This window comes from Pinus tabuliformis, chromosome 3_2 (assembly GCF_031772625.1).
Source record: "Pinus tabuliformis cultivar Carrire ecotype Pingquan chromosome 3_2, CPIR1, whole genome shotgun sequence".
Taxonomy (NCBI): domain Eukaryota; kingdom Viridiplantae; phylum Streptophyta; class Pinopsida; order Pinales; family Pinaceae; genus Pinus; species Pinus tabuliformis.
The window spans coordinates 1137986536-1138012833 of NC_142302.1; the positions used below are offsets into that span (position 1 = coordinate 1137986536).

Below are 26298 nucleotides of genomic sequence, written 5' to 3' on the forward strand. Positions count from 1 at the left end.
TTGTTGAAGGATATATGTAAGGTACTATAGTAACCTCATTTTGTAAAATGCCTCCTAAAAAGCAACATCCTCTCCATATCTTGACTTCATACTTGAAAACAAACATACTATGTTTTGAAAACACATAATCTCTATTTTAAATAACATACTCTGCAACCTTTGCGTTTGAATAACAAAAACACCCAACATATCAGTCACAATACCATATGTTATTATGATTTGGAACAAAATGTTCCTCTTGTTACATATTTATATTTCCTTTCTTAGTATTAGTAAATTTTTATTGTATCTGGATTCGATGACTAGTAAATGCTTTTTTGGAAAGTTTCAATTTTTGGGTTATGCTCTTGAGAATATTTAGCCATGTTAACATATGCAATTCATTTTCTTGGTCAATGCTTGAGTAGTCATTATCAAATATGAGTGCATATCCTCCTTTTATAAGGGTCATAATTCCTTAAGAGGTTGTGGTTAAACAAACCCTTCACTTGCACATATTTGACATTCAACATTTCAATAGGTTGGAACATAAAATCCCTGTATCCCATAGGCATGATGAGTATCACCTCCTAAACAAAATTCAATATTCAGTTTTTAGATTTGTTTTTAGGTGCCAGGTAGATTACAGCCCGAGAGAGAGTATAGTATCACTGGAAGCGAACAAGATCACGCAAGGCCAAGACTGATCCAAGGCATCATATTTTCTTGTGCTTATTTCAAACTTCATGTTCAATAGGAAACAATTGTCTGGGACCTCTATAGATTCCAATCTCTATAGAAATACTCTTAGGCACTTGAAAATGGAAATGAATTCACCTTAGTGATGTCTAATCTATCCCATGTTCAATGCTTTGCAAGACTTCTAGATATGATCCTATGTATCACTTTATAACTTGATCCTGTACAAACAAGGAAATCCCATAATTATTTCATTGAAGATATAGTGATTCCTTCCAAACATTCAGACTTCAAACACATTATTCTACCCCCATCACTAGAATTTTGTGCACCTAAGAGAATCATTTTTTTTGCAGGTCATTGTTGCATTCTTTGTTAACATGCTCACTTTTTCTTGAAGGAGATCCAACAATGGTATGAAAAGGAGTAACATTGATGGTTTTTAAATCAAAAAATACCTTTGAATTTGGACAAAAGTTTAACCCCATAACCCCTTTTTCAACTGTATTTTACACAACTTGAAATTTAATATGTAATCTATTTATGTGGCTTGAGTGAAGATGGAGTCAAGATCAATGAAGACTCCTCAAGAGAAATATTGGGATGCCTTCTGCATAACGAAAACTCTTTTGACATCAATGATGACATCACCAACAATCTCCCCCTTTGACATTGATGGAAACACTAAATATAGCTTCTTCATTGCTTAGCTTTGCTGATTTGGTCCTCCCTCTTTGTTCCTGAGAATTATTTATCCTTATTGCAATGTTTTTTTATTACCTCCCCCTTTGTCACCAATGGCACCTTTGAATTGTAACATCTATATATAGTTTATATTTTTAATTATGTTCGGGTTATTAAACACATGCCACTGTGATTTTTTCATTATTTTATAGGTGCATTTGTTCCCATCTATGTGGGCATATGGACATCATTTTCACACAAAGGATGCTGATGATAGATGCATGACACAAGAATATGGAGTGGAATTCAAGTTCGACCAATCTAGTTGTGCTAGTCACTGCTATCAAAACCTAATGCAAGGGACATTAGGTTACTTTGGAAAGATACAAGAGATCATTCAAGTGGACTTCTCTTCATTCCAATGTGTTATTTTTAGGTGCAAATGGAGGGACACCTTTGATCGAAATAATGTAAAGAAAGATCACGATAATGGGCTGATATCTATCAACTCTAGAAAGATGTGGCATGAAGCTAGGGAGTCTTATGTTTTCCCAAAACACTGCAACCAAGTGTTTTTTTACCCATATGTGTTAGATAGGGATTGTTGGTTCATATTAAGACACAACCTTAGATTAAAACATGTTTTTGAGGACAACAATGTTATCATGCCAAACAACAGGGAAGATAAACAAGGTGATGACATTGGAGATCGATATGTATTTGTGTTATTTCATCATTTATCCTATTATTGTATGTTTTTGTTTTCATTATTTCGGTAAGTATTTCCAATTGTTGTTGCTCCCTCTGTTGATGTCTCTACTACATGATTGACATATAAAATACATAAAATGCATTTTTTTATTAAATGAAAAATGTATATATTAATATGGAAACATAACTTTCAATTAAAAAAAATGTTATTGGTGCTATGTAAAACACCATCACACCGCAAATAGTGTGCACATACCTATGATGCACCACTTTAAACTAAACTGATGTCTTATGCATGCATGAAATGTTAATTACATCTTTTTATGGACCATAAGAGAAACAAATGGGCTTATATGAATGCATGAGAGGTTTTAATTTTTTCTTCATGGATAATGAAATAATTTTGACTCTTCTTTTTAATGGTAATTATAAATAAAAGTTGAATTAATAAATATTTTATGGCTAAGAATTAAAAGATAAATAATGTGATGCGTTTTTCTTTCCTATTTAGATTATGTAAAATAAATGTCTATTTTTATGTATTTATAAGTAAATTATTTAAAGTAGACATGTATTTATAAGTTTGGTAATAATAAGTGATAAGGCTACATAATAAGTTGTTGCATGTGATATATTATTAAAATTTATCCTGCCCAAAATGATCATTGAAGGTCACGAGCCCAATCCATATACATCATGTCATTGAAAGTCATGAGCCTAAGCCATATATATCATGTCACTGGTTTGAAGGACATCAACTATACAATACGCAGTGGCATGAAATATACACTTGCAAGTTTTCACAGTTTTGGTGTGTGACTGATAAGACACATGAAACCCTAATCTGATGTATTTTCTCTGTACCATTGCCTTCTAATTTCACTCATATTTTACCATTTGTATCTACAACATTTAACGAAGTATAAAAATTTTCACAATTCCATTTCTGAAATCCATGGCACCATGGTGGTTTGTAGTAGGGACATCTGAGATCCAGGTAAGACACCTGAAGTGTGTATTGTAGGACAACAATTAGGTGTTCTCCCTCTCTGTGTCTACCCATGGTCAGACCAGATGATGTCTCTGCTATATGTTTGACATATAAAATTCATCAGCCTCATACATAAAATACATTTTTATTTTATTAAATGAAAAACGTATTTATTAATATGGAAATATAACTTTCAATTTAAAAAAAAAATTATTGGTGTGCCAAAAACATACTCATGCATCGATTCTGGTGCACTGTCAAACACAACTGCACTGTAGACGATGCACACATACCTATGATGCACCGTTGTTGGTTCACAAATTTAAATTTTCATTGCAGTGTGTCACACGTATGCACCAATGCGCATGTATAACATTTTCACACTTGGACGAAATGTTCATGTTATCTAACACACCGATATGTAACTATATTTTTAAATATTATTTAGGCAATATGTTGGGTAAATATGATAGCATCGGTGAGATCAAAAGTCTATTGGGTAAATATGATAGCACCGGTGCGATCAGAACATACCAATCTTAGTGCATTTGTGATGGTGATTAAGAGACATTTGTTTGAGTTTCAAATTGACTTGGTGATGCATTTTTTTCCTATTTAGATTTTGTAAAATAATTATCTATTTTTTATGTATTTGTAACTAAATTATTTAAAGTAGACATTTCTTTATCATCGTGAACACGATGTAATATTAACCAGGAGAAATGTGAAAAACATGAATTTTAGTGAATATCTTGTGATAATTTAAATTGTATTATTTAACTCATATTTCTTATTGAAAGGAGTTAAATTTAATCCAGTACAATAGCAAATAAAGAACCAAAATAACATCAAAATGTTATATCTTTATTACTAGGAAAAAATTCACTTGCCTTTTTAAGGGAGAACTTCCAACAGAGAAAACCCCAACTACAAGTAACTTGATCACAAGCCTTATTTTACATTTCGTTATCCTCATCATAGAGATAAATTTTTAATTTAAATTGGTAAGAGTTGCTATAAAGGTTAAATTTAAATTGCTTGAAAATCTCATAACTTTAGTAATAAAATAAATTATATATATATATATATATATATATATATATATATATATATATATTTTTTTTTTTAAATTTGTATTAAATCTAAATTAATTATTGTGCTGAGAGGTGCTCTACAACTCAGTATGGGAGAGATGGGAGAGATGTTGTCACATAATGCTACATTTAAAAATAGTAAAATAATAACTGAAATTTCTAAATTAAAATTAGTAATAAGAAAAGAAATTAATGTCTTCTATAATTACAATACCTCAATTTACACCTTAATCTTATATAACTTTATATAGAGATATAATGTAATCGAAAATTAAAAATAATAATTTAGCTTTTATTATGCGGAAGAAATGAAATGAGTAAAAAACTATAATATACTTTTTACTACAAGGACAAAATATTTTTTTTTTCACATGACAAGAGGCAAAATATATCTAATATAATGCACTGCGAAAATCCCTAATACTTAATTCAAAGGAGTGAAGAGAACTCTACTTGAATGGTTCATGAGGCACAATACTTTCTAAGGTTTTGCAAATGGGGTAGCAAGCTAAGTGGGCTTGATTGTGGGGAAAACTCCACAGTTAAGTGCGCTTGGGTCAGAGGTGATCTAGGATGGGTGACCTCCAGGGAAGTCCAAGTCCTGGTTACCGGGTGCAACCCCCGAAGTGATAATGTGTAACTCTTTAATTGAGTTACACATTTTTGTCTTTTTAAGAACAAACTAAATTATTTTACCTTTAATTATTTTATAATTGTGAGTATTGAAATATTTTACTAATTAACTTAGATTGAATATCAATGAACTATCTAAGCAATAGAAAATATTTATTGTAATTTTACATAGTTCCAAACATACTATACTTTGTAATTTATAAAAATATCTTTGCATTTTTTTTTAAAGTCATTTTACATGCAATTTCATATATAAAAGTTTGATATAAATTCACCAATACATAATCTATAATAAACGTTCTAAGAAACATAAACATCATCTAAGATACACATTTGAATTCACTACCATAATCTAATTATATACACTTTTAGTAGCACATATAAATGTCATTAGCTAGCACACAAATCTAATAATCTAACAATGAATCATCATTGTGATCACATCTAACAAAACACAAAGATTGTAATCTAACATCATCACCACACACATCCTCAAATTAATATAAATCTCATGTCAAATAAATGATATCACATACACATCTATCTCCAAGCACATTAAATGAACATATCTAACATGACCTAACAATATACACATCAACACCAACATATAAATTAAGTACAAATACATGAACAAAAAAATGCACCATATATATACACACACACACACACACAAAGAAGTCAAATAACTACATCACGAAATCAAATATTTGATACAACAAACGTAGTAGTGCCAACAACCTAGTCTGCAACAGAACACGATGGATGGTCAACTACTACCTGATCAAGTACGTTTGTCGAACTTAGCTGAGGTGGAGGACTAAGAGGTGGTTGGTCTGCAGTAGAAGGACATGGTTGGTCTGTAGGAGAAGGTGGCTAGTCTGCTCTATTAGGAGAAACATACGACACATCCTCTAGCTTTGGAATCTCGACATCATTAGGTGACTGACTAGCAACTGTACTACCAAAAGGATTTTCAACACCCTAACAACCATGATCCGATGGGGTGGAACCACTAGAAGCATCATCATCACCATCCTCATCATCATGATCATGATCATCACCCTCATCATCATGATCATCATCATCACCCTCATCATCATCATGACCACCTTCATCATCTGATGGATGTGTTCCTGCATGATGCCCTGCAACCCTCATCACTTCCAGTGCCCTACTAGCTCCGCTAAAATGCCACATAAGAGACATCAAATCCCACGGATAGGTCCTATAGAGATCTACGAACATCAGATCCGCGTTGATATCTCAAGGCATTGCAGGGAAAATTCCCTGTCGAACCGAAACTATGGCCAATCTATCACAGTAGTCCATTTGACATCACATAGCAGGCCTCTGCCCTCGGATGCCAATGCCCCCCAGAGGATGTGCCTCACCCTCACCCTCTTGGGCCTCTCCCATCTCCTCATATCCTCCATCCGATGGTGGGGGAGGAGGAAACTCCCCATCATATGAGCCCTCATCACTTCCAATGCCCTACTAGCTCTGATGACATGCTGCATAAGAGACATAAAATCCCACAGATAGGTCCTGTAGAGATCCACGAACATCAGATCCACGCTGATATCTCAAGGCCTCGCAGGGAAAATTCCCTGCCAAACCAAAACTATAGCCAATTTATCATAGTAGTCCATCTGACATCGTATAATAGGCCTCCGCCCATAGACACCCATGCCCCCCTGAGGATGTGCCTCACCCTCACCCTCTTGGGCCTCACCCATCTCCTCATCTCCTCCATCTAGTGGTGGGGGAGGAGGCATGTCCCCATCATATGAGCCGATGTATACAAAATATATAGTACACAAAAATAATTAGACAATTTCATTAAAAAATTAATAAAATAAGTTAAAGAATGTGCTAGAATAAATTTTATTCTAATTCATTAAAACAAGAAAATGAAACTAGATTAATTTAAAGAAAACACTAATATTACCTCTATCATCTAGAGGCTCATCCGTTGTGAAGAAGATGTTGGGACACCCTCTCTAATCAATCCCCGCATATGGATACCCCAACACGACAAACGCATGGTCATCCACACTGGCCAGTAGCTCTAGTGCCTCATCCAAAATCCTAGCTAGAAACTACAACATGCCCCTCTTGAGCATCATATGCTCCCACATGCGCATCTTGGCCTCAGTGATTGACCTAGAAGGCCGACAATCAAATGTAGGCATCGTCTTTGGAAACCTCTCAAGAAATAAACAAAAAATCTTGGAAGAAAAAGGGAAGGTATCCCTCCCCTATCTTGATAATGCATGACATCTATCTAAATTCGTGCAAAACTTCCTCAAAAAAATGGGAGACCATGTGATGAAATGTGGCCCCTGAATCAAAGAACCAACATAATATAAAAGAGGACAAGTAATGTGTTTCCCATCACCACAAGAATGTGAAATGGTGCTGACTTATAATGAGAGGCACTTAGCCTCATCCATAACAAAATAATAAATCCTTATTTGTCCACCGTGGACCTAAAAATATGATGGACGGACCACATGAGGCCCGACATATCCTAGAGTGTATGCAAGCTGACTCTCAGTTGCAACACCATGGGGGACATCAGGGAATTGGGGAAAATCCTCCCCTCTCCTAGATAGGCCAGTAATAAAGTAAATGTCCTCCTCAGTGGGCCTATACCACAACTCAAAATTGACACATAAATCCTGTTGCTGGATATTCGATCAGTAGATCAGATTCGCTAATAGGACAGAGTGTGCCTTTAGGGATGTACCCTCCTCATAGTACTTGAGGAGGCCTACATTCCTCAAGAGTGCTTGGGTCGCTACAATAATAGGGCAAGGGTATAAATCCCTCTGCCTCTCTCTTTCTTGCCATGGTCGGACCATATTGTATGGATCCACCTGCTACTCTTGCTCCCTCTACCGACGTCTCTTCTACATGATTGAAATATAAATTACATTAGCCTCATACATAAAATACAATTTTTTTTTATAAGTGAAACATGTATTTATAACTATGGAAACATAAGTTTCAATCTAAAAAAAAAATACTAGTGCACTCAAAGAACAGTCATGCACTAGCTCTGATTTGCTTTTAACTATAACTGCAATGGTAACAATGCGCACATAAGTATGACGCACTGTGAGTGTTTCAGAAATTTAACTTTTCATTGCAGTGCAACATACTTGTGCATTGGTGCACACATATAACCTGTTGGCATCAGAATGGTACGTTCAGGTTATTGAATGCACCAAGCTATAGGAATATTTTAAAATATTTATTTGCGGTGTTTTTGGTAAATATAAATGCATCGAGAGTGATGCAGCAACACACAATTTGTCTCATCTTTCTCGGTGTGTTTATATTTACAAAACGCACTGCCACAATGACAATGCATTACATTCACACACTGAAACGTGGTGCACCCTGTAAATTTACATAACGCACCATGCTCGATGCAAGTCGAACATATCGAGCGCACCGTGTGTCGATTTTTTTTTGTTGTTGGAAAAATAATGACAAATTAAAGCTAATTTGCAATTCTAATCTGCTAAAAACTTAAATTAGAAAGAAACATAGAGATTACATGGACATTTGGTCATTGGGGAGGCATTATGAACATGTAATGGAGAAAAACAATTTTTCACACTGTTTGAAAAAATTGGAAACTCAAATAGTGAGCATGGTACTGAAAGGTGGTGAGCAAGAGAAATACCGATGTCAGGGTGCTTGCATGTGGAAAGAGTGGCACCGATGCGTCAGCGCTGTCTTGCACTGTAGATGGTAAAAAATGAAAATTACGGCCGAGAGGGTTTTTTTTATTTAACCCTCCTCCGGTGTGTTTCGCGAAGCGCACTGGGGTAGGCTATATCCAAAAGGACCATTTTTTTTTTTAATTTAATTTAAAATTATTGTGGTGCTTTAATGAGACACATCAAGGCTTTAAGTTACCAGTAACGCACTGATGCTGTGGTTTTACAATAGCACCAGTGTTTTTTTAGAAATTAGAAACCATCTATCGGTACACTTTATAAGATGCCCCAAGGTGTTGTTATACGTTTATTGCATTGAGACGTCATTGTCTAATAGCATTGGTACGTTTTACTATATGAATGAGTCCGATGCTAGTGAATTTTCAAGCACCCATGCGTTTGGGTATTTAGCGCATCATGGTTTTTTATTTCTCAAAAAAAAAAATCTACGCTACACCATGTTATATGTAGCCCCAATGCGCGTATTGATAATAAAGCACTAGTACGGTTGAATAATTTAGATGCACTGTTAAAGAAACATCTGCTAAAACATCTGCCCGCCGACCGCCCGCCGACCTCCAGTATTGGGTTGCGGTACAAACAATTTTTTGGGCTTTTTATAGGGGCCTGCACAAAAATCTCCGCTAGAATGTGATGCAGGAGCATTCGGCTTAGAAGTATCATTGTATTTTAGTAGACATAGGGTGTGTTGTGCTTCAAGAAAGTTGGTTTCCTATGCATCAAATTAATGTAATTCTAATGTTTTTGAGTGATTTTATGAGAGTAGGATCTAATTAAGTATTGAGAGGCATATTGTAAATGTTCTCAAATGAAGGGGAACATGAGAGAATTAGGATAGTTGAGAGTTCATAGGGATTGATAGATTTGGAAATTAATTGTAGATCTTAAATTAGGAATTAGTTCATGATTTATGGGATTGAGAGGATTCTTAGGATTTAGTTGAAATTATTAAGGATTTTAACCGAAATTGGTTATCGAATCCTTTTTTATAAATGTAAGCCTAAAAGGCATAGAAGAGGGTTAGCTAGCTAGGAGTTAGAGAGTGAGTTAGTTAGATAGGGTTGATTGTAAGCCTACAGGCAGGAAAGGAAAAGGCCACTGATAGTGAAGATCAGGCCAGAAAGGAATCCTTTTGTAATTATTTGTTTATTAATACAGATAACTCGATTTCTGAGTTTGTGTGGTGTGAATGGAGTAATTGAATGAATTGTGTGTGGATTTTAGTAATTCTGCATAACATAGGTTTGCAGGTGTGCAGAACCAGAGACGAAGTGCAGAGAAGTGTGTTACGAGTTTATACACAGACAATATGGGAGAAAACCTTCAATGTTACAGTGAAGGTATATTGTAAGGTTCTTAAAACCTAAGGAGTTATGTAGTGGAAGCATAAAGGAGCGAAGGAATAAAGAATGAAGCTGAAGATCAGATTAGAACAGTTGAAGACCAGAAGGTGAGAACAAAGACACAGGCAGAAACCCGAACAAATGGACTATTACACAGTAAGAAACAAAAGAATGTAGTAGCGAAGCATAGTCATTGGATCAATTAGATCAACGAATGAGAGTGATGGAGATAGACAACCAAGATTAAGTCGCGTAGAATAAAGTTAAGAAGATGGACGACATATATTAAAACCATGTGCAAAATAGTGGAGTGGTCTATGGAAATAGTAAGTGGTATCTCGCGTGGACTCAAAGCAGTAACCGGTATTTTGAAATTTCATGCGATTAGCCTTATGGGTTGACACGTAGCACACGGAGGAAAGAGAAAACCACTTTTCTCGTGTGCTCTTGGTCTAATATCGGTCGTGCATGTAATCTACGCGAGATTATGCGATCACCGTTGGATTGAGATAGGAGAGATAAATGGTGGAGATCGCCCGGGTAAGTTGATGATCGGGTGACGTGATGACCATCAGATTAAGGAATGAGATCGACAGCGGAGGTTGAACACGCTAAAGGTTGAGCGTTGGGAAATGTGTAAAGTCATGTGAATCAACGGAAAGGTAAGGTTTAAGTGTTATATGAAATATTTCTATTATACAAGAGTTATAATAGAAATAAGCGAGATTAGTGTATTTCGGGTTAAGTTAAGAATTAACCAAATATTTATGAAGGGTTATAAGGTTCCGCTCAAAGGGTTGTTAAAGTCTAAAGACCATGGTATAGTTGATAAGTGCAGGTGATTACCGAAGGGTTAAGTTATAAGGGTTAAGAATTAATCAATGGTTTATTAAAGTTTAGACTTGGGTTAATCACATGAAACATTTCCGCATAAGAGTTTAATTAAGAGCTTAAACCTTGAATTGTGAAGGTTTACTAGGCAGGAAATTTAAAATTCCTGGGACATGTATATGACATGCATTTTATATGCATAATGTGGGTATTGTCGGCTTAGGTGGCATCAGAAGGTCTTTTCGTTGTAGTGTAGTCCCCCATAACAAGGTTAAGGGTTTCAAAAATCCCTTGGTGCATACCCAACTCAACTAGTATACCTGCCACTATGCCTATGTTACTGGTTTTATAGCTATAGTTAGATATAATGAGATTTCCTAAGGTTTAATCTATTTCTTATAGGCTCAAGTTTGGCCTAAACTCCAAGGAAAAATTTCGAAGCTTTATCCAAACAAGAGTGCTAGCTTCCACCCTATCTTTGCCATCAAAAAGTGGTTGCTAAGGTTTAATCAACAATAAACTTTGATCCAAAAATCAGCAAACCCATCGAATCCTTTGTGCATACTCTTAAGATAAAAAAATAAAGCCTATCCAACCTTGGGATAAGAGGTGGATGGTAGTGCCATATCCCAAGGCTAGAGCCCATCCCTTTTGCATCCACATATTCAATGAGGCCATAGAAATCATTTATAATATAGCTTTGTTGTAAGTTAATGCTATAACTTTTCAATTAAATAATATTTCTAATTTTATTTTAAAAAATAAAAATAATAATTAACCATTAATAAATTCTAAAGAGTAAAATGGAAAGTGAAGATAAAGGTGGAAACTTGAAATGTTATGGTTAACTTTAATTTTCACATTCCATGAGCATTGTTTTGCTCCAATTAATTGCACTGAATCTAACGTTGCAAGTAGACACTTTTATATTTGTGCCATCAACATACCAACTAGGCTTTAATTTCTTTTAAAATGTATTCTCTCATTCATTTTTTTCCAACACTGCACGATGCAAAACACTGACCCTTCTGGTGTCAGCAATGGATGGATGGACCATAACCCAAGTGATAGTACAAAAATATGTTTAAAAAAGGAAGCAGCATGTTGCAGGTTTACATAAAATAGATTCCAACTGGGGGAAGGTATTTGATCTGAATTGCAGATTTACTAAAATAAATCTGCATTTGGAGGTTAATCTCTCTTTGGATTCCATTCTTCTTATGGAAAATGAAAAATCAACATTCTGAAAGCACTCACCTAATGGCATTAAAATTAAAACTACTGTGAACAAACATGACAACAGACAAAAGCAACAGTATTTTGTTCAGATACGTATGTGAAGCACTGGCATAGAAATATGAACTTTATGAATGTAAAACTCAAGTCCTGCAGTTGAAGAATATACAGCCGAACAAGGTCCAGAGCAGTTTGGACACTTTACATAACTCCTCTCACAAGCAGCAGCAATTACTATTCTGTGCTTTCATGGTCAGCATTAATCTTCTTCATATTCTTTGACAGCCATTGCCACTGAATTGAATTCTTAAACAGGCACTTCCAAGGGTTTTTCATAACCAGCAGCATGAGGATTGCTATCCATGGTGTTGGTTGGTTTGTGATCGTTGTTATTCAGGGCTACTTGAATGTCAATGGGATGAACTTCAAAGGAGCTCAAAGTATTGAGGGCTAATGGAATGTCAATGGGATGAACTTCAGAGTGGCTCAAAGTGTTGAGCTTCCCAGCACTGTGTTCCACTGGCTTCTCATCTCTGACCTGTTTTTCATTTCTGTAGATAAGGTACACTGTCATCTGCAATATTCCGAAGAGGAAGCCCAATACATTGGGCAGCTGAAAATTTCACAGCAATTTGTCATTAAAAATTTGGATTCGGATATCTTTATGTGTATTGTAGATTTAAAAAATATTCCGAATTTGATGATGAAGAGAGTGGTCAAGATTTTTAGTATTTCAAAATATTCCCAAAATTTATTAGGTTAAAAAAAAAATTGTTTTTTGTTTTTTTATATCCTTACCGCCACAAACATGTCTCCCAATAAAAATCCATAAGCAAACCAGATGGTAGCGTTGATAGTCAGAAAAAAAGACAAGTAAAATGGCATGAATTCAACACTCTTTGTACAAATAACCAGCCTCTGCAAAACGAAAAACAATAACATTATCAATGTAATAATTTTTGAAATATTTTGAAATATACAATGTAGATCAGTGAAATTTAAAAAACTTGATTTGATAAGTTGAATTTAACTATATTGTAGATGTTAAAAAAGAAAAAATATTTCAAAATTTGATAATTAAAATTAAAGTTAATTTGTTTAATGCTTCGTTCTTTATCAAATTCCAAAATATTCAACAAAATCTAAGATCCAAATAAAAATAACTAATAATTTTACTTACCACTATGCTCAAAGGGGCGGCATACACAGCAACAGAGATTGCAGAACTGGTCCAACCCACTATTAATATACGTCTCCGATCATGTGAAAACAAGAGAGTGAATAATACTACAAACCCAAACACTCCTATGTTCAGCAGCACAAGCAATCGGGCAGTTGTACGCTGCATTTTATATATCATAAACATTAGATTGCATTACAATACAGCATTCCATATATATATATATTAGAGTTTTTTTGGTACGTGTTCTTAAATTTTGCATTTTTCTGTTTAGCGTTTATCAACGGTGAGCTTAAGGCGATTGCAGATTTCCGGAATCTAACAGATAAGGATATCTAAGAACTACAAAAACTTTTATAAAAATAATTTATTTTACAACTTATTAACATTTCCACCCTATTCTATTTATACAACATTACCATCTTAATATCTTGCTTAACATCTACCACCATATTTTACTTATACAACATTACCATCTTAATATCCTGCTCAACATGTACCTGATACATAGAAACTTGCTTGCTAGCTGCCATTTCGTTTCACTTATACAAAGTTTGAGGTTGAGAGAAATCTAGCATGTTCACATATAATTGCCTCCCAGAACTGTAAAGAACTTTTCTACCAGAGCTGTAAAGAAACTCACCATCTTGATATTCTACATGCATTTGATATATATATATATATATATATATATATATATATATATATATATATATATATATATATTACTTCTTGGTTAAAGAGATTAGTATGGATCCAGGTTCAGTTAGCTCTCATTTTACTTTACAGGCAGTTGAAGTTGAGATGAATTTATTCTGGGCTCACTGATATTTTGATGTTTTAGATTTTTGCGAAGTGTATACACATACAAATATCTTATGTAATATTTTACCATTGTTTTTATATTTCTTCTATTTTATTTTTTAACTCAGTCCTCAGTACTGTATTAGACTAGATTACTACTATTATATTAAACTTAACTCAATTACAGATTGCTCTTCAATATTCCAAAATATTTTCTAAACTAAGCACAGGTGGTCTGAGATGAGTACCTTAGCGTGTGGTGGAGCATAAGCCGAATATATGGCGATGTAGAGAGTCTCTATAATACAGCCAGCTGAATTTATAGTAATGAGCAACGTGCAATCGGGCTTTATTAAGCCATAATATAACCAAAACATGGCGCTGAACAGCCCACATACGTATGGAAGTGAATGAAAGCTCTCTGTCGACTTTTTTCTGTACACTCGAATGAAGGTTGGCCTGAAAACACAAACACAGAAAAAAAGAAAAGTGATATATACATTATAAATCCACTTAAAATTGTTCATACACAGTTATGAAAATACAGATAGCCAGAAATGTAATATACACACTATAAATCCACTTCATACACAGTTCTGAAAATCCATGAATTCAGGTAATGAAGTAGTAAACTTACAGGGGGGCGAGATAGACCATGAATGAAATCGCATTTCCTGAATGGAGAGAATCCGAGTCATTTAATAAAAATGAAAATGTTATTAATGTATAGCTGAAAATACTATCGATTAGATAGAAATTTTTATCATTTATTTTTTCAAACTATATTTGATGTATGAAATCTAATATATACATTTTTTAAAAACTAACACGCTAAATATACATGGATCAATGATTATTACCCAGAAGACCCAGACCAAACACCATGGGATGATTGGGGCTCATGATTGCCATACTTTTTCACAGGAAGTTGCAGAGCAATCAATTGGAGAAAATTGTGGAGGGGGAAAGGAGGTAGAGGTCTGTTTAGGTATTGTGTTTGCATGGAGTTTATATCTTTGGAACATAGGATTGGTGACGTGGGCACTGTATTCGTGGGTATTCCACGTGGCGGCATTGTTATCTGCGTTACGGTGTGAAGAGAGGGGTGCGCCTGCCCTGGGCACGTGAGTAGGAAATGGTGAATGGTGGAAGGTTGTGGCGTGATGAGAAATGATAGAATGAATGATTAAAAGCATGAATATCGCTGCTTTTACGCGCAATGTTTTCGGTCAGGCGTTACAGCGCTTCTACTACGTGACACGTTAACGGCCGACGTGTCAGGGACCTCTGAGTAAACTGGAGCGTCCCTCTTTGGGCTGGTGGTTCCTCATTTTGGTGGGAGAGGAAGACAAGGAAGTCATCATGCTTTTCCGTAAAGGTCGTTTTGTGTTGGTACTCACTTGTTCATAATTAAAGTAAATAAACCCAAAAAGAATATTCCTATTTAGAATGATTTAAATTTAATGTGAAATTAAAATAAAGTGAAATATAAATATATAAAATAAAACCAGAGGGGGTAGAGTATGTATGTCTTCGTAGATTTAGCAGTCAAATCGCAGAGGTGGGTCCCTTGTCCCACAAATAAGGAGGTCTTATACATCAATTTGGTGTCTGGCTTGGCTCTGACCTTAAAAATGGATATTATTATTATTATTTAAAATATATGGATGATGATGATGGTTAACGTCTATTCAGACCAATTTAAGTTGGGGTTTTGGCTCTTTTCCAAGGTCTCAAGCTTTGAAAGGGCTGAACATCAGGGAGGCTAATGTATTGGCGGTGACTCATTCTAAGCCTTCGGACCTAAGGCTTGCAAGGCTGATATTCAGAATAACAGATCTTGGAGATTCATTTCAGAAATTGAATTTCTACCACGTGTTGAGAGCTAATAACAAGGAGGCGGACCTAGCGGCCAACAAAGCAGCGCTCACGTGTTGAGAGCTAATAACAAGGAGGCGGACCTAGCAGCCAACAAAACAACGCTTCTTACGACTGGAACTTTGCTCAGAGGCTAAGATGAAACATGGGATCCAATTCCTTAATTTAGTGAGTTGTTATGTTTTACTGCCTATTGGTGTGTATGTACCTACAAGCATGACCACATAGTAGCAACTAAAAAGAGATGTGATTTAAGCATAAATGCCATGGCCTTTCAAGGTTGTGCTGCACTCGTGGAATTAGACTCACCTTTTGTAATCCGAATTTTGGCATTAAGGCCAAATATCTAATAATATCCATTAACCGTTTCTGTAAAAAAAATCCTTCTACTCAGACCAAACTTTGGTCTATTGCACATAAAGAAACAAATTATTTAGTTTGATTTAAGATTTTATTCCTATGCTCAAAAATCTTGGAGAGAAGCCTCCGAGTTCAGTGTAATTTTGACAACGTAAAAGGCGCAACAAAGATTTTGAAACTGAGATCTAATGTGGGGTTAATATGTAGGGTTACTGTTTAGTACTTGTTTTTTATTCAAAAAGTAATTAATTAATATATTTGATTTTTTTCAAATTTGGTAGAGATTTGTTGGAAAAAGAAGAAGCTTCTAAATGTATAATACTTAAATTGAACCATATTTTAATACGTTTTAAATATTTGAAATTTATTTAGGAAGAAATCATATTGGTAGATTAAAGTCAACGCGTTTCAAACCAACTAGTGTTGATTCATCATCATGGCAAGATGAAAAATTAGATCATAACAGTGAGTTAAATAGATAGCTAAGACAAATTAGATCATAACAATGAGTTAAATAGAGAGTTAAGACCTTCCAACCACTATTTTTTTGACAAAATAAGAAAAAGAGACAAAATATTATAATTTCTTAAATAAATTTTTTAAAATAATAAATAAATAAATAAAATTAAATATTAAATACAATATATAATTAAGTACAACTAACATGACCCTAAGTTTCTAAAAATAATAATAAAAAGGCTTATAATAAAATTATAGAATAAGGAAAGCAATATTCAAACATAAATAATTTAGTCCAAAATTAAAAAATATAAATAAAAAGGAAATATAAGTAATATTAAAAATAATTTTAATTAGTTATAAAAATAATTATCATAGTTGTACATTAAATTAAATTAAATTTTTTATATGTTTAACTAACTTTTATTTTAATTTTAATTATTTATTATTTTATAGTTATTCAAAAAAAAAATAATTTAGTGGAAGGGGAAAAATAAATAAAAAGAAAAAGAAATAAAAATCTAAATTTGATTAAAAATTGTATAACCAATGTGTCACAACTCCCAAACCATGGTGAAAACAGTAAATAATTTTTTTTTATTAAATTACTTTACAAATTCCCAATGGTGATAGTTCATTGTTTCAACGCTCGACCCATTCTCTTTTAACCATACAAGTCATTCCACTTCATCCGCATCGGATTTGTTTACACTGTATGAATCTAGGTGTTGTTGGGTACGGTGACAGAACTTCCCCATTCTGCATTTATTGGTAACTCACCGAGAGCGTGAAAGCTAAGCTTTACCTTGAAATCCGCTACATACAAGCTCAGCTGGTAAACTCTTGGCTGTACAGCAGAGTTAATATTTGCAGCAGTGGTACCTTGTTCTCGGGATCCCTAATCAAATCGACGGTGAGAACTCTCTCCCTTCCATCGAACGGTTAGACTCACTCCGGGTGACCTTTCAATCTGGCGCTCACGGTTTTTGCTCTCATTCGATGCAATAGGGTTCGAGCTTCCAGAGGGTTCCTCCGGTTCACAGGTTGCAAACCAGATGTTCGTCCTGTTCCATCTTACAGGGGCGAACCTAACACCTTCCACCTTACAGATCTGAGCCTTTTCTAGCAGGTCAGGTATTTCCTCCCTAGTTCATCTGCTACCCATAACTCGACCTGTTGTTTTCTTTCTTTTTTAAATACAACTCTAAAAATCTTTTCCTTCTTGTGACAGGCTGAGCAGCACTTTGAATATCAAGCGCCGAAGGCTAGGAAGGTGGAACAGCTTCTGCCTCGGCATGGTGCTAGATTTGTCCGAGTATGCCACATTTCGAACCCTTTCTTGGTACCAGGGTTGTGATAGTTAATGGGTTTGCCGATTTCAACAGCTTCAAACTTGTTTTCCCTTTTGCCAGGTTGATTGTTGATTTCCTTCTGGAAGGGGTTTCGACCGAGTTTCCTTTTCTGTTACGGGGTGCTTCCACAGTTTGCTGCCCAGTGAGGGCTTCTGTCTGTGTGAATTCTGATGTTGTGTCTTGTTGTAGTCAATGTTGTTTCTAAGAAATGGCGGCTCCTCTGCCCATTCGGGGTTTTGTAATAATAATGGTGTCGGTTAGCTTCGGCTCATGAATATATGTTATGTACATTCATTGATTTCCTGTGTTTGTATATTGAGGATTTTTGTGACTCTTAAAGATCGGGCTAGCTCTGCTACCCATTCCTTTGGAGTGTTATATTCAAAGATATAAGTTTATTTTTTCCTCCACTTTGCTACAGGTCTATTGATTCTTCGAGATTATGCTATGGTTAGCTATCCCAGCTCTAGCTAGTCTACGTGTGTCTAATTTTTTCTCAGTAATGTATACATCTGTTCCTGTACAATTGATTCTACCCAGAATGTACAGTAGACTCTTATACTCATTGCTCTATATGCGTTCAGGGTTTTTTTTTAGAATCCTTAAATAAGTTTGGAGTAATAACTGTGCTTTACTTCATTAACACAGCAATTTACTATTCTGTTATATATATACATGCAACTATCAGCACACGGCTATGTCTGTTATTGAGGTTTATAAGTTCTCAGAATCTTGTTCGTACTCATTTTTATTTATTAAAAGGCCTAATCGCTATATGACACATATTACTACTAAGGCCCTAGCCCATGGTTGACCCATTAGGGTGCTCAAGGGCCCTATGGAAGTGTTGGTCGTATCCGTTCTGCTTTCATGTTATCATACAGGTATCTCACCGTAAGTGTTTGACTACTGTTGGTCAACCAACAGATTCAGTGTTAGCCAATTTTCCCGCTATCCACACCTCATTATCGCAATTTCACTTCTTGACTGTGAAAGGACAGCTTCAGTTCTCTATTTACTTTCAATTATCTGAACAGGATTTGTTAATCTTTTGCTGAGAGGAAGTATTATCATGATTGCTGAATTTAACTATACTTAGAACTTTCAGTTTTGCATCCTGCTCTAACTTTTATCTAGAACTCTACCAATTTTTTCTTAACGATTTCCGACTTAACACAGGTATGAAATTATGGTTAGTTCCCCTCCGTTTATTCCCAGCATAAGTCCTTCAGATTTCTCCAAAGTCCTTCTATCTGGTCCATATGGCCACAGGTGTCCTAACAGATGCATGTAGCCTTCTTGTGACTAAGGGATCTCCCGCGCTCTTGGTTATTCGAACTACACCAATATTACTACCAGAACAGGGTTTTCCAAATGGGAAACCTCTCACAGAACGTAACCATTTTACACATAACAGAACCTACCTAACAGAGTCAACCCAGACCATATAAATAGACCAGACCACACTAGATGGAGCTCTGTAGCAACTCAATAACTTACAGAAGAATGGAGATGCAAATTGTACTTACCTGTGTTCCAGCATGTTCAGTATTTATTCCTCTTGCTCCTCCAGAGCTTGGAAACACTGGTTTTCTGCTTGTCTTTCCTCCCGTCCACGAGACTCGTCTGCAAGACCGAATCTCCCCCCAAGCTTGTTTGCCAGACCACAGCCTTCAGCAAACCTATTGCACATTCGTGCCCATGCTATCTGGTCATTACCAGACTTAGCATGATTTTTCTATCACCTCTTCTCCCCTCTGTTCCTCAACAGCCCGATCTTTTTCCTTTTTTTCCCCTCTTACTACTGGGGAAAGCAGTTAGGGTTCTCCCCTTCTGCTGGAAACTGTTTTCTTTTCTTTTTTTAACAATCAAGAAAAGAAAATGACTTCCCAATGAGAAGTTACAATATTTGATTTCACCCGATTAATGCTCAAATTCAAAGTTAACAGTATTATAATTAAAACGGAAATTAATAATCCTTGTCCAATGTTTTCACCTACGGTGGTAACAAAATATTTACAAATTTTCCGGGGTCATTACATCTTCCCCCCCTGAGATTGGACATCGTCCCGATGTCTCTTAGTCATGAACAGCCCTGGGTAGGTCCTTTTCATCAGTTCCTCATCTTCCCAAGTGGCCTCCTCAGGCCCAAAGTGCCGCCACTGCACTTTAACTTGGGTAATAGCTCGTCTCCGCAGCTGTACTTCTCTCCGGTCGAGGATGCTCAGTGGCTCGACCAGGACCTCTCCTTCCGGCTCGACCTGCAACATACAATGTCCCAAGTTAGTTTCTTAGAAAATGATCCTTTTGACAGGTCTATTGTAACAACAATTTTCCCACCTGAATGTCCTGCCATCTGATCACATGCCTAGGGTCATAAACATATTTTTTCAACACTGAAACATGGAAGACATTGTGAACCCGGATGTGACTTGGCAAAGCGAGGTGGTAAGCCACCGGTCCGACCCTTGCCAAGACTTGGAAGGGTGCACAATATCGGGGTGCCAACTTGGCACACCCACTCCATTGCAGTGTACTCTTTTTGGCTTGAATCCTGATATAAACATGGTCACCAACTTGTAATTCCTTGAACCTCCTCTTCTAGTCAACAAAACTCTTCTGTCTGTCCTGAGCAACTTTCAAATTAGCACGTACCCTCTTAACCATATCTTCCATTTCTTTAAGCATTTCCGGTCCTAAACTCAGTTTATCTTCGGGTCCACCCCAGCTTGAGGGTGTACGACATTTCCGGCCGTATAGGACCTCAAAGGGACTCATTTGCATCGAGGTATGATACCCATTATTGTACGCAAATTCAACCAGGTGCAAGTACTCTTCCCATTGCTTCGGTTGCTGCATTACATAGGCCCTTAACATGTCCTCTACCACTTGGTTCACTCGTTCTATCTGTCCGTCGGTCTGAGGATGATATGCTGTACTAAAGTTCAGCTGAGTCCCCAATTCAACAAATAACGTTCTCCAAAAGGCTGACGTAAATTTCACGTCACGATCTGAAATTATTGTCTTCGGAAGTCCATGCAATTTGAACACATTCTGCATAAAAATATGAGCAATCTGTGCAGCCCTGTAAGTGGATTGCACAGGTATAAAATGTGCAGCTTTACTCAACTTATCTACCACCACCATAATGGAATCATTGCCCCTCTTTGTTTTAGGCAGTCCGGTGATAAAATCCATGGAAATGGTTTCCCATTTCCACTCCGGAATAGGTAACGGTTGCAATAGTCCCGCTGGGTGCTGATGTTCTGCCTTAATTTGTTGACACTCTAAACACCGCGCCAAGTACTCAGCCACATTCCTCTTCATTCTTGGCCAAAAGTAGTCCTTTCGAATCGCAGTGATCATTTTCTGATAACCCGGGTGCCCCGCATAATGGCTGATATGGAATTCATCCATTATCAGATTTTTAATACTGTTTTGCTCCGGTACATACAACCTTTTCTTATAGTACAACATCCCAGCATCATCCAACTCATATCCTTGCCGATTTTTCTCACTGGTAGACTGCTGTATTTGTTGTTTTATTTGCTGATATTCAACATCTTGTTCTGCTGCCTTCCTTATCATTTCCCAAAAAGGACTTTTCCATACACTGATGGAGATTTTGTACAGACTCTGTACCTTCCGACTTAAGGCATCTGCCACCCTGTTTTCCTTTCCCTGCAAATGTTTGATGTCAAAGTCAAAGCTGCTTAAGAAGTCCACCCACCGTGCTTACCTAACGTTTAAAGTGGGCTGGCTAAAATAATTGGTCAGACTGTGGTGGTCGGTCAGCAACAAAAATTTCCTGCCCATAAGGTAATGCCGCCACATCTTTAAGGCATGTATAACGACAGCCAACTCCAAGTCATAAGCAGAGTATTTCTGCTCGTGCTCTTTTAGCTTCCGAGACTCATATGCAATCACTTTACCTTCTTGCATTAATACACCTCCCACGCCTTCTTTGCTTGCGTCAGTACACACCACATAGTCCTTATCAGGATCAGCTATGCTCAAAATGGGTGCTGTAGTGAGCAGATGTTTCAACTGCTCGAAGCTCTTCTGACACTCTGGGGTCCATTGGAATGCCCTCCCCTTTTTCTGTAAGGAAGTGATGGGATATGCCACTTTGGAGAAACCTTCCACAAATCGTCTGTAGTACCCAGCTAATCCCATAAAGGACCGGATATCTGCTACATCCTTTGGTACGGGCCACTCCATTATAGCTTTTATCTTTTCTGGGTCTACCGCAATCCCTTCCCTTGTGATCACGTGACCCAAGTACTGGATTTCTTCCTTGAAGAAATCACACTTACTGAACTTAGCACATAGCTGGTGTTCTCGAAGAGTCTGTAGCACCAATCTGAGGTGTTCCTTGTGCTCCTCCATAGTGCGGGAATATATTAATATATCATCAATAAATATTAGCACGAATTGATCCAGATATTGATGAAAGATGTTTTTCATTAAGCACATGAATGTTGCAGGGGCGTTAGTTAACCCGAAGGGTAACACCACGAATTCATAATGACCATACCTTGTTCTGAAAGCTGTTTTAGCGATATCTTCCTCCTTAATTCTGATCTAGTGGTAACCTGATCGCAGATCGATCTTAGAGAACACTGTTGCACCTTTCACTTGGTCGAACAGTTCATCGATCCGAGGTAGAGGATACTTGTTTTTGATGGTCATCTTGTTCAGCTGACGGTAATCAATGCACATCCGAAGGGTTCCGTCTTTTTTCTTGACAAATAGTACTGGGGCTCCCCACGGAGACATGCTGGGGCGAATATAGTCTTTATCTAGTAATTCTTGCAGCTGCATTTTTAATTCTGTCAATTCAGGCACACTCATTCTATAGGGTGCTCGGGACACTGGGGCTGCACCTGGTACCAATTCAATGGTAAAGTCTATATCCCTTTTTGGCGGCAGTCCAGGAATCTCATCTGGGAACACATCTGCAAATTCTTGTATTACAAGGATGCTATCTAACATGGCTATTTTATCTTTAGAATCAGCATAACCCACTTGGATAGCATAAATCTGACACCCTTTTTTGATACATTTTGCTAGCTGGGTTGCGGTTATTGGTCGGACCTGCACTGGCCGCTTAATTCCTTGCATTTCCTTCCTAGCTCCATGCTGATCCCTATAGTAAATAATCTTTGTCTTGCAATCAACTAATGACCAGTGCTTTTCTAACCAGTCCATACCGATCAGAATGTCATATGAACCAAGGGGAAGCACATTTAGATCAGCCATTACTGGCTGTCCTGCTATTGTGAAGGAGCAGTCACTGATTTTTGCCATTACTCTCCTCTTGGCCCCTGTAGCCAGTTGTACTAGCCATGGATTTTTGAATTTAACAGGTTGCAATTTACAATGTTCAACTACCCTTGGACTAATATAGCTTAGTGTGGCCCCAGGGTCAATTAAAACAGCTATGGTAAGGTCTGAGATTTTACCTTCAAATTCGACCATGGTTGGCTGATATTCCGCTTGACGATCGTCCAGAGCCGCATTAATCCTTGGCACGCTACGTCCTACCTCGCCGACTGTCGATGCTTCATGGATTTGGGATAACTGTTCAGTTCCCTTACGCTGTGGATAGTTTTTGACGTAGTGCGGCCCTCCACAGCCCCAGCACTGCACTGGGGGCCTTGCTGCCCCTTCGCTGTCCAATCTTGCAGGCTGCTCGCTGACCCTGGATTCACTAGCTGCCTTGAATTTGGAGGAAGTTCTTGGTGTAGTTCTGCTGTTTTGTCCTTTTCCGTTCCCCTTGCCTCCGCCACTGCGATTTCCTTTGTTGCTTCCGACTGACTTAAAGCCTCTTTTTTCATTCCACTTCCTGCTAGCAGTTTCCCCTTTTTGTTTTCTCTATTGATAACAAATTCTAGCTTTAAGAATTGCCTCGTCCATTGACTTTGGATTGTCGAACTCAATCCTCTCCCGCATATACAGTGGCAAACTGCTAACAAATCTTTGCACCTTAGCCTTTTCCTCCCTAATATATGGCACATAACGGAGCAAGGAAGTAAAACGGGTGATAAATTCGTCCATGGTCTGCTGCCCCAACCGCAGGTCATGGAATTCTCTTGCCTTTTCATCGTAGAAGCGCTCAGTCAAATATCTCTCCTTGAAGTACCTTTGGAAATTTTCCCAAGTAATGGTCTGCTCGGTCACTCCTTTTACAATCTTAACTTCCTCCCACCACAGGGTAGCCTTTCCCTGCAGCTGAAAAATAGCCAACCGTGCTTTAAGGTTATGATCATACTCGTACAACTGAAAATATTTGTTCATATTAATTAACCATGCTTCAGCTGCTTCTTCCTGTTCCCCGTCAAAGTGCGGTGGTTTAATCTTACGAAATTCTCCTTGCAACTCCTCCCTTCGCCTTTTTGAGGTCTGCTGTTCAGATGCATTGTCAGAACGTTCCTCTTGTTCTTCCGATATTTCAGGTGGTATATGATGATTCTGTTCTTCCGACACTCTCTGCTGTTCCATACTAGGATTAACTGGTGGCTGGTTCTGCCTATCAGATAGACTTTTTAAAATTCTTTCTTTCTCCATCGTTAATCGTGCGTTGTCTTCGCGTAACCGAGCCATCTCATTCTTAAGCTCCTGCACTGTCTCCAAAATTGCCTGGTTTGTATTTCGGGCTTCCTCCCCGAGCTGTACCCATAGCTCAGGGTTATTTTCGGGGCCAGGTACTCCCTGTCCCATCGCATATCTGTGAGATGTATTGTCCGTTCTCCTCATGCTGCAAATCTTTTGGTTCCTGGTCCTTTCCTTGATCATAAAATAAATGACAATAGTAAGAGGAGAATTAGTATACTAACTGGTAACTACACAAGTAAAATGTGATCTTATTATATATGCTATTTCTATATGCCACTTTCAATTTTCCCAAAGGCCTTAGTTTTGTAGCTGGGCTATGATACCATATGTCACAACTCACAAACCATGGTGAAAACAGTAAATAAAAAAAATAAAATTATTAAATTACTTTACAAATTCCCAATGGTGACAGTTCATTGTTTCAACGCTCGACCCATTCTCTTTTAACCATACAAGTCATTCCACTTCATCCGCATCGGATCTGTTTATACTGTATGAATCTGGGTGTTGTTGGGTACGGTGACAAAACTTCCCCATTCTGCATTTATTGGTAACTCATTGAGAGCGTGACAGCTAAGCTCTACCTTGAAATCCGCTACATACAAGCTCAGCTGGTAAACTCTTGGTTGTACAATAGAGTTAATGTTTGTAGTAGTGGTACCTTGTTCTCGGGATCCCTAATCAAATCGACGGTGAGAACTCTCTCCCTTCCATCGAACGGTTAGACTCACTCTGGGTGACCTTTCAATCTGGCGCTCACGGTTTTTGCTCTCATTCGATGCAATAGGGTTCGGGCTTCCAGAGGGTTACTCCGGTTCACAGGTTTCAAACCAGATGTTCGTCCTGTTCCATCTTACAGGGGCGAACCTAACACCTTCCACCTTACAGATCTGAGCCTTTTCTAGATGGTCATTCCTCCCTAGTTCATCTGCTACCCATAACTCGACCTGTTGTTTTCTTTCTTTTTTAAATACGACTCTAAAAAATATTTTCCTTCTTGTGACAGGCTGAGCAGCACTTTGAATATCAAGCACCGAAGGCTAGGAAGGTGGAACAGCTTCTGCCCCGGCATGGCGCTAGATTTTTCCGGGTATGCCACATTTCGAACCCTTTCTTGGTACCAGGGTTGTGATAGTTAATGGGTTTGCCGATTTCAACAGCTTCAAACTTGTTTTCCCTTTTGCCAAGTTGATTGTTGATTTCCTTTTGGAAGGGGTTTCGACCGAGTTTCCTTTTCTGTTATGAGGTGCTTCCACAGTTTGCTTCCCAGTGAGGGCTTCTGTCTGTGTGAATTCTGATGTTGTGTCTTGTTGTAGTCAGTGTTGTTTCTAAGAAATGGCGGCTCCTCTGCCCATTCGGGGTTTTTTAATAATAACAGTGCCGGTTAGCTTCGGCTCATGAATATATGTTATGTACATTCATTGATTTCCTGTGTTTGTATATTGAGGATTTTTGTGACTCTTAAAGATTGGGCTAGCTCTGCTGCCCATTCCTTTGGCGTGTTATATTCAAAGATATAAGTTTATTTTTTCCTCCACTCTGCTACAGGTCTATTGATTCTCTGAGATTATGCTATGGCTAGCTATCCCAGCTCTAGCTGGTCTACGTGTGTCTAATTTTTTCACAGTAATGTATACATCTGTTCCTGTACAATTGATTCTACCCAGAATGTACAATAGACTCTTATACTCATT

At 37.2% G+C, this 26298-nt stretch overlaps 1 protein-coding gene and 1 long non-coding RNA gene across 2 annotated transcripts; one reads left to right on the top strand and one right to left on the bottom strand.

The window, feature by feature from the left end:
• Nucleotides 1–11750: 11750 nt before the first annotated feature.
• Nucleotides 11751–14607, bottom strand: LOC149184722 (bidirectional sugar transporter SWEET14-like). Its single transcript, XM_089418970.1, has 5 exons — nt 14575–14607; nt 14186–14396; nt 13134–13295; nt 12752–12871; nt 11751–12566 (listed from the first exon to the last, which is right to left on the bottom strand). Exons 1-5 carry the CDS (start codon nt 14592–14594, stop codon nt 12261–12263), a joined length of 819 nt encoding a protein of 272 aa, XP_089275096.1. The 5' UTR covers nt 14595–14607; the 3' UTR covers nt 11751–12260.
• A 2848-nt stretch (nt 14608–17455) lies between these two features.
• On the top strand, nt 17456–18284 carry LOC149184723 (uncharacterized). Its single transcript, XR_016257796.1, has 2 exons — nt 17456–17763; nt 17866–18284. It is a non-coding gene; the product is annotated as an uncharacterized LOC149184723 (long non-coding RNA).
• The last annotated feature ends 8014 nt before the right edge of the window (nt 18285–26298 follow it).

Bases quoted from the DNA above. Each gene is read 5' to 3' on its own strand.
- LOC149184722 (XM_089418970.1), bottom strand. From the start codon at position 14,594: ATGGTCTATCTCGCCCCCCT. The intron at 14,397-14,574 runs GTAAGTTTACTA...TTGTGTTTTCAG, and splicing joins ATGGTCTATCTCGCCCCCCT to GCCAACCTTCATTCGAGTGT. The intron at 12,872-13,133 runs GTAAGTAAAATT...TTCGTTTTGCAG, and splicing joins CCGCCCCTTTGAGCATAGTG to AGGCTGGTTATTTGTACAAA.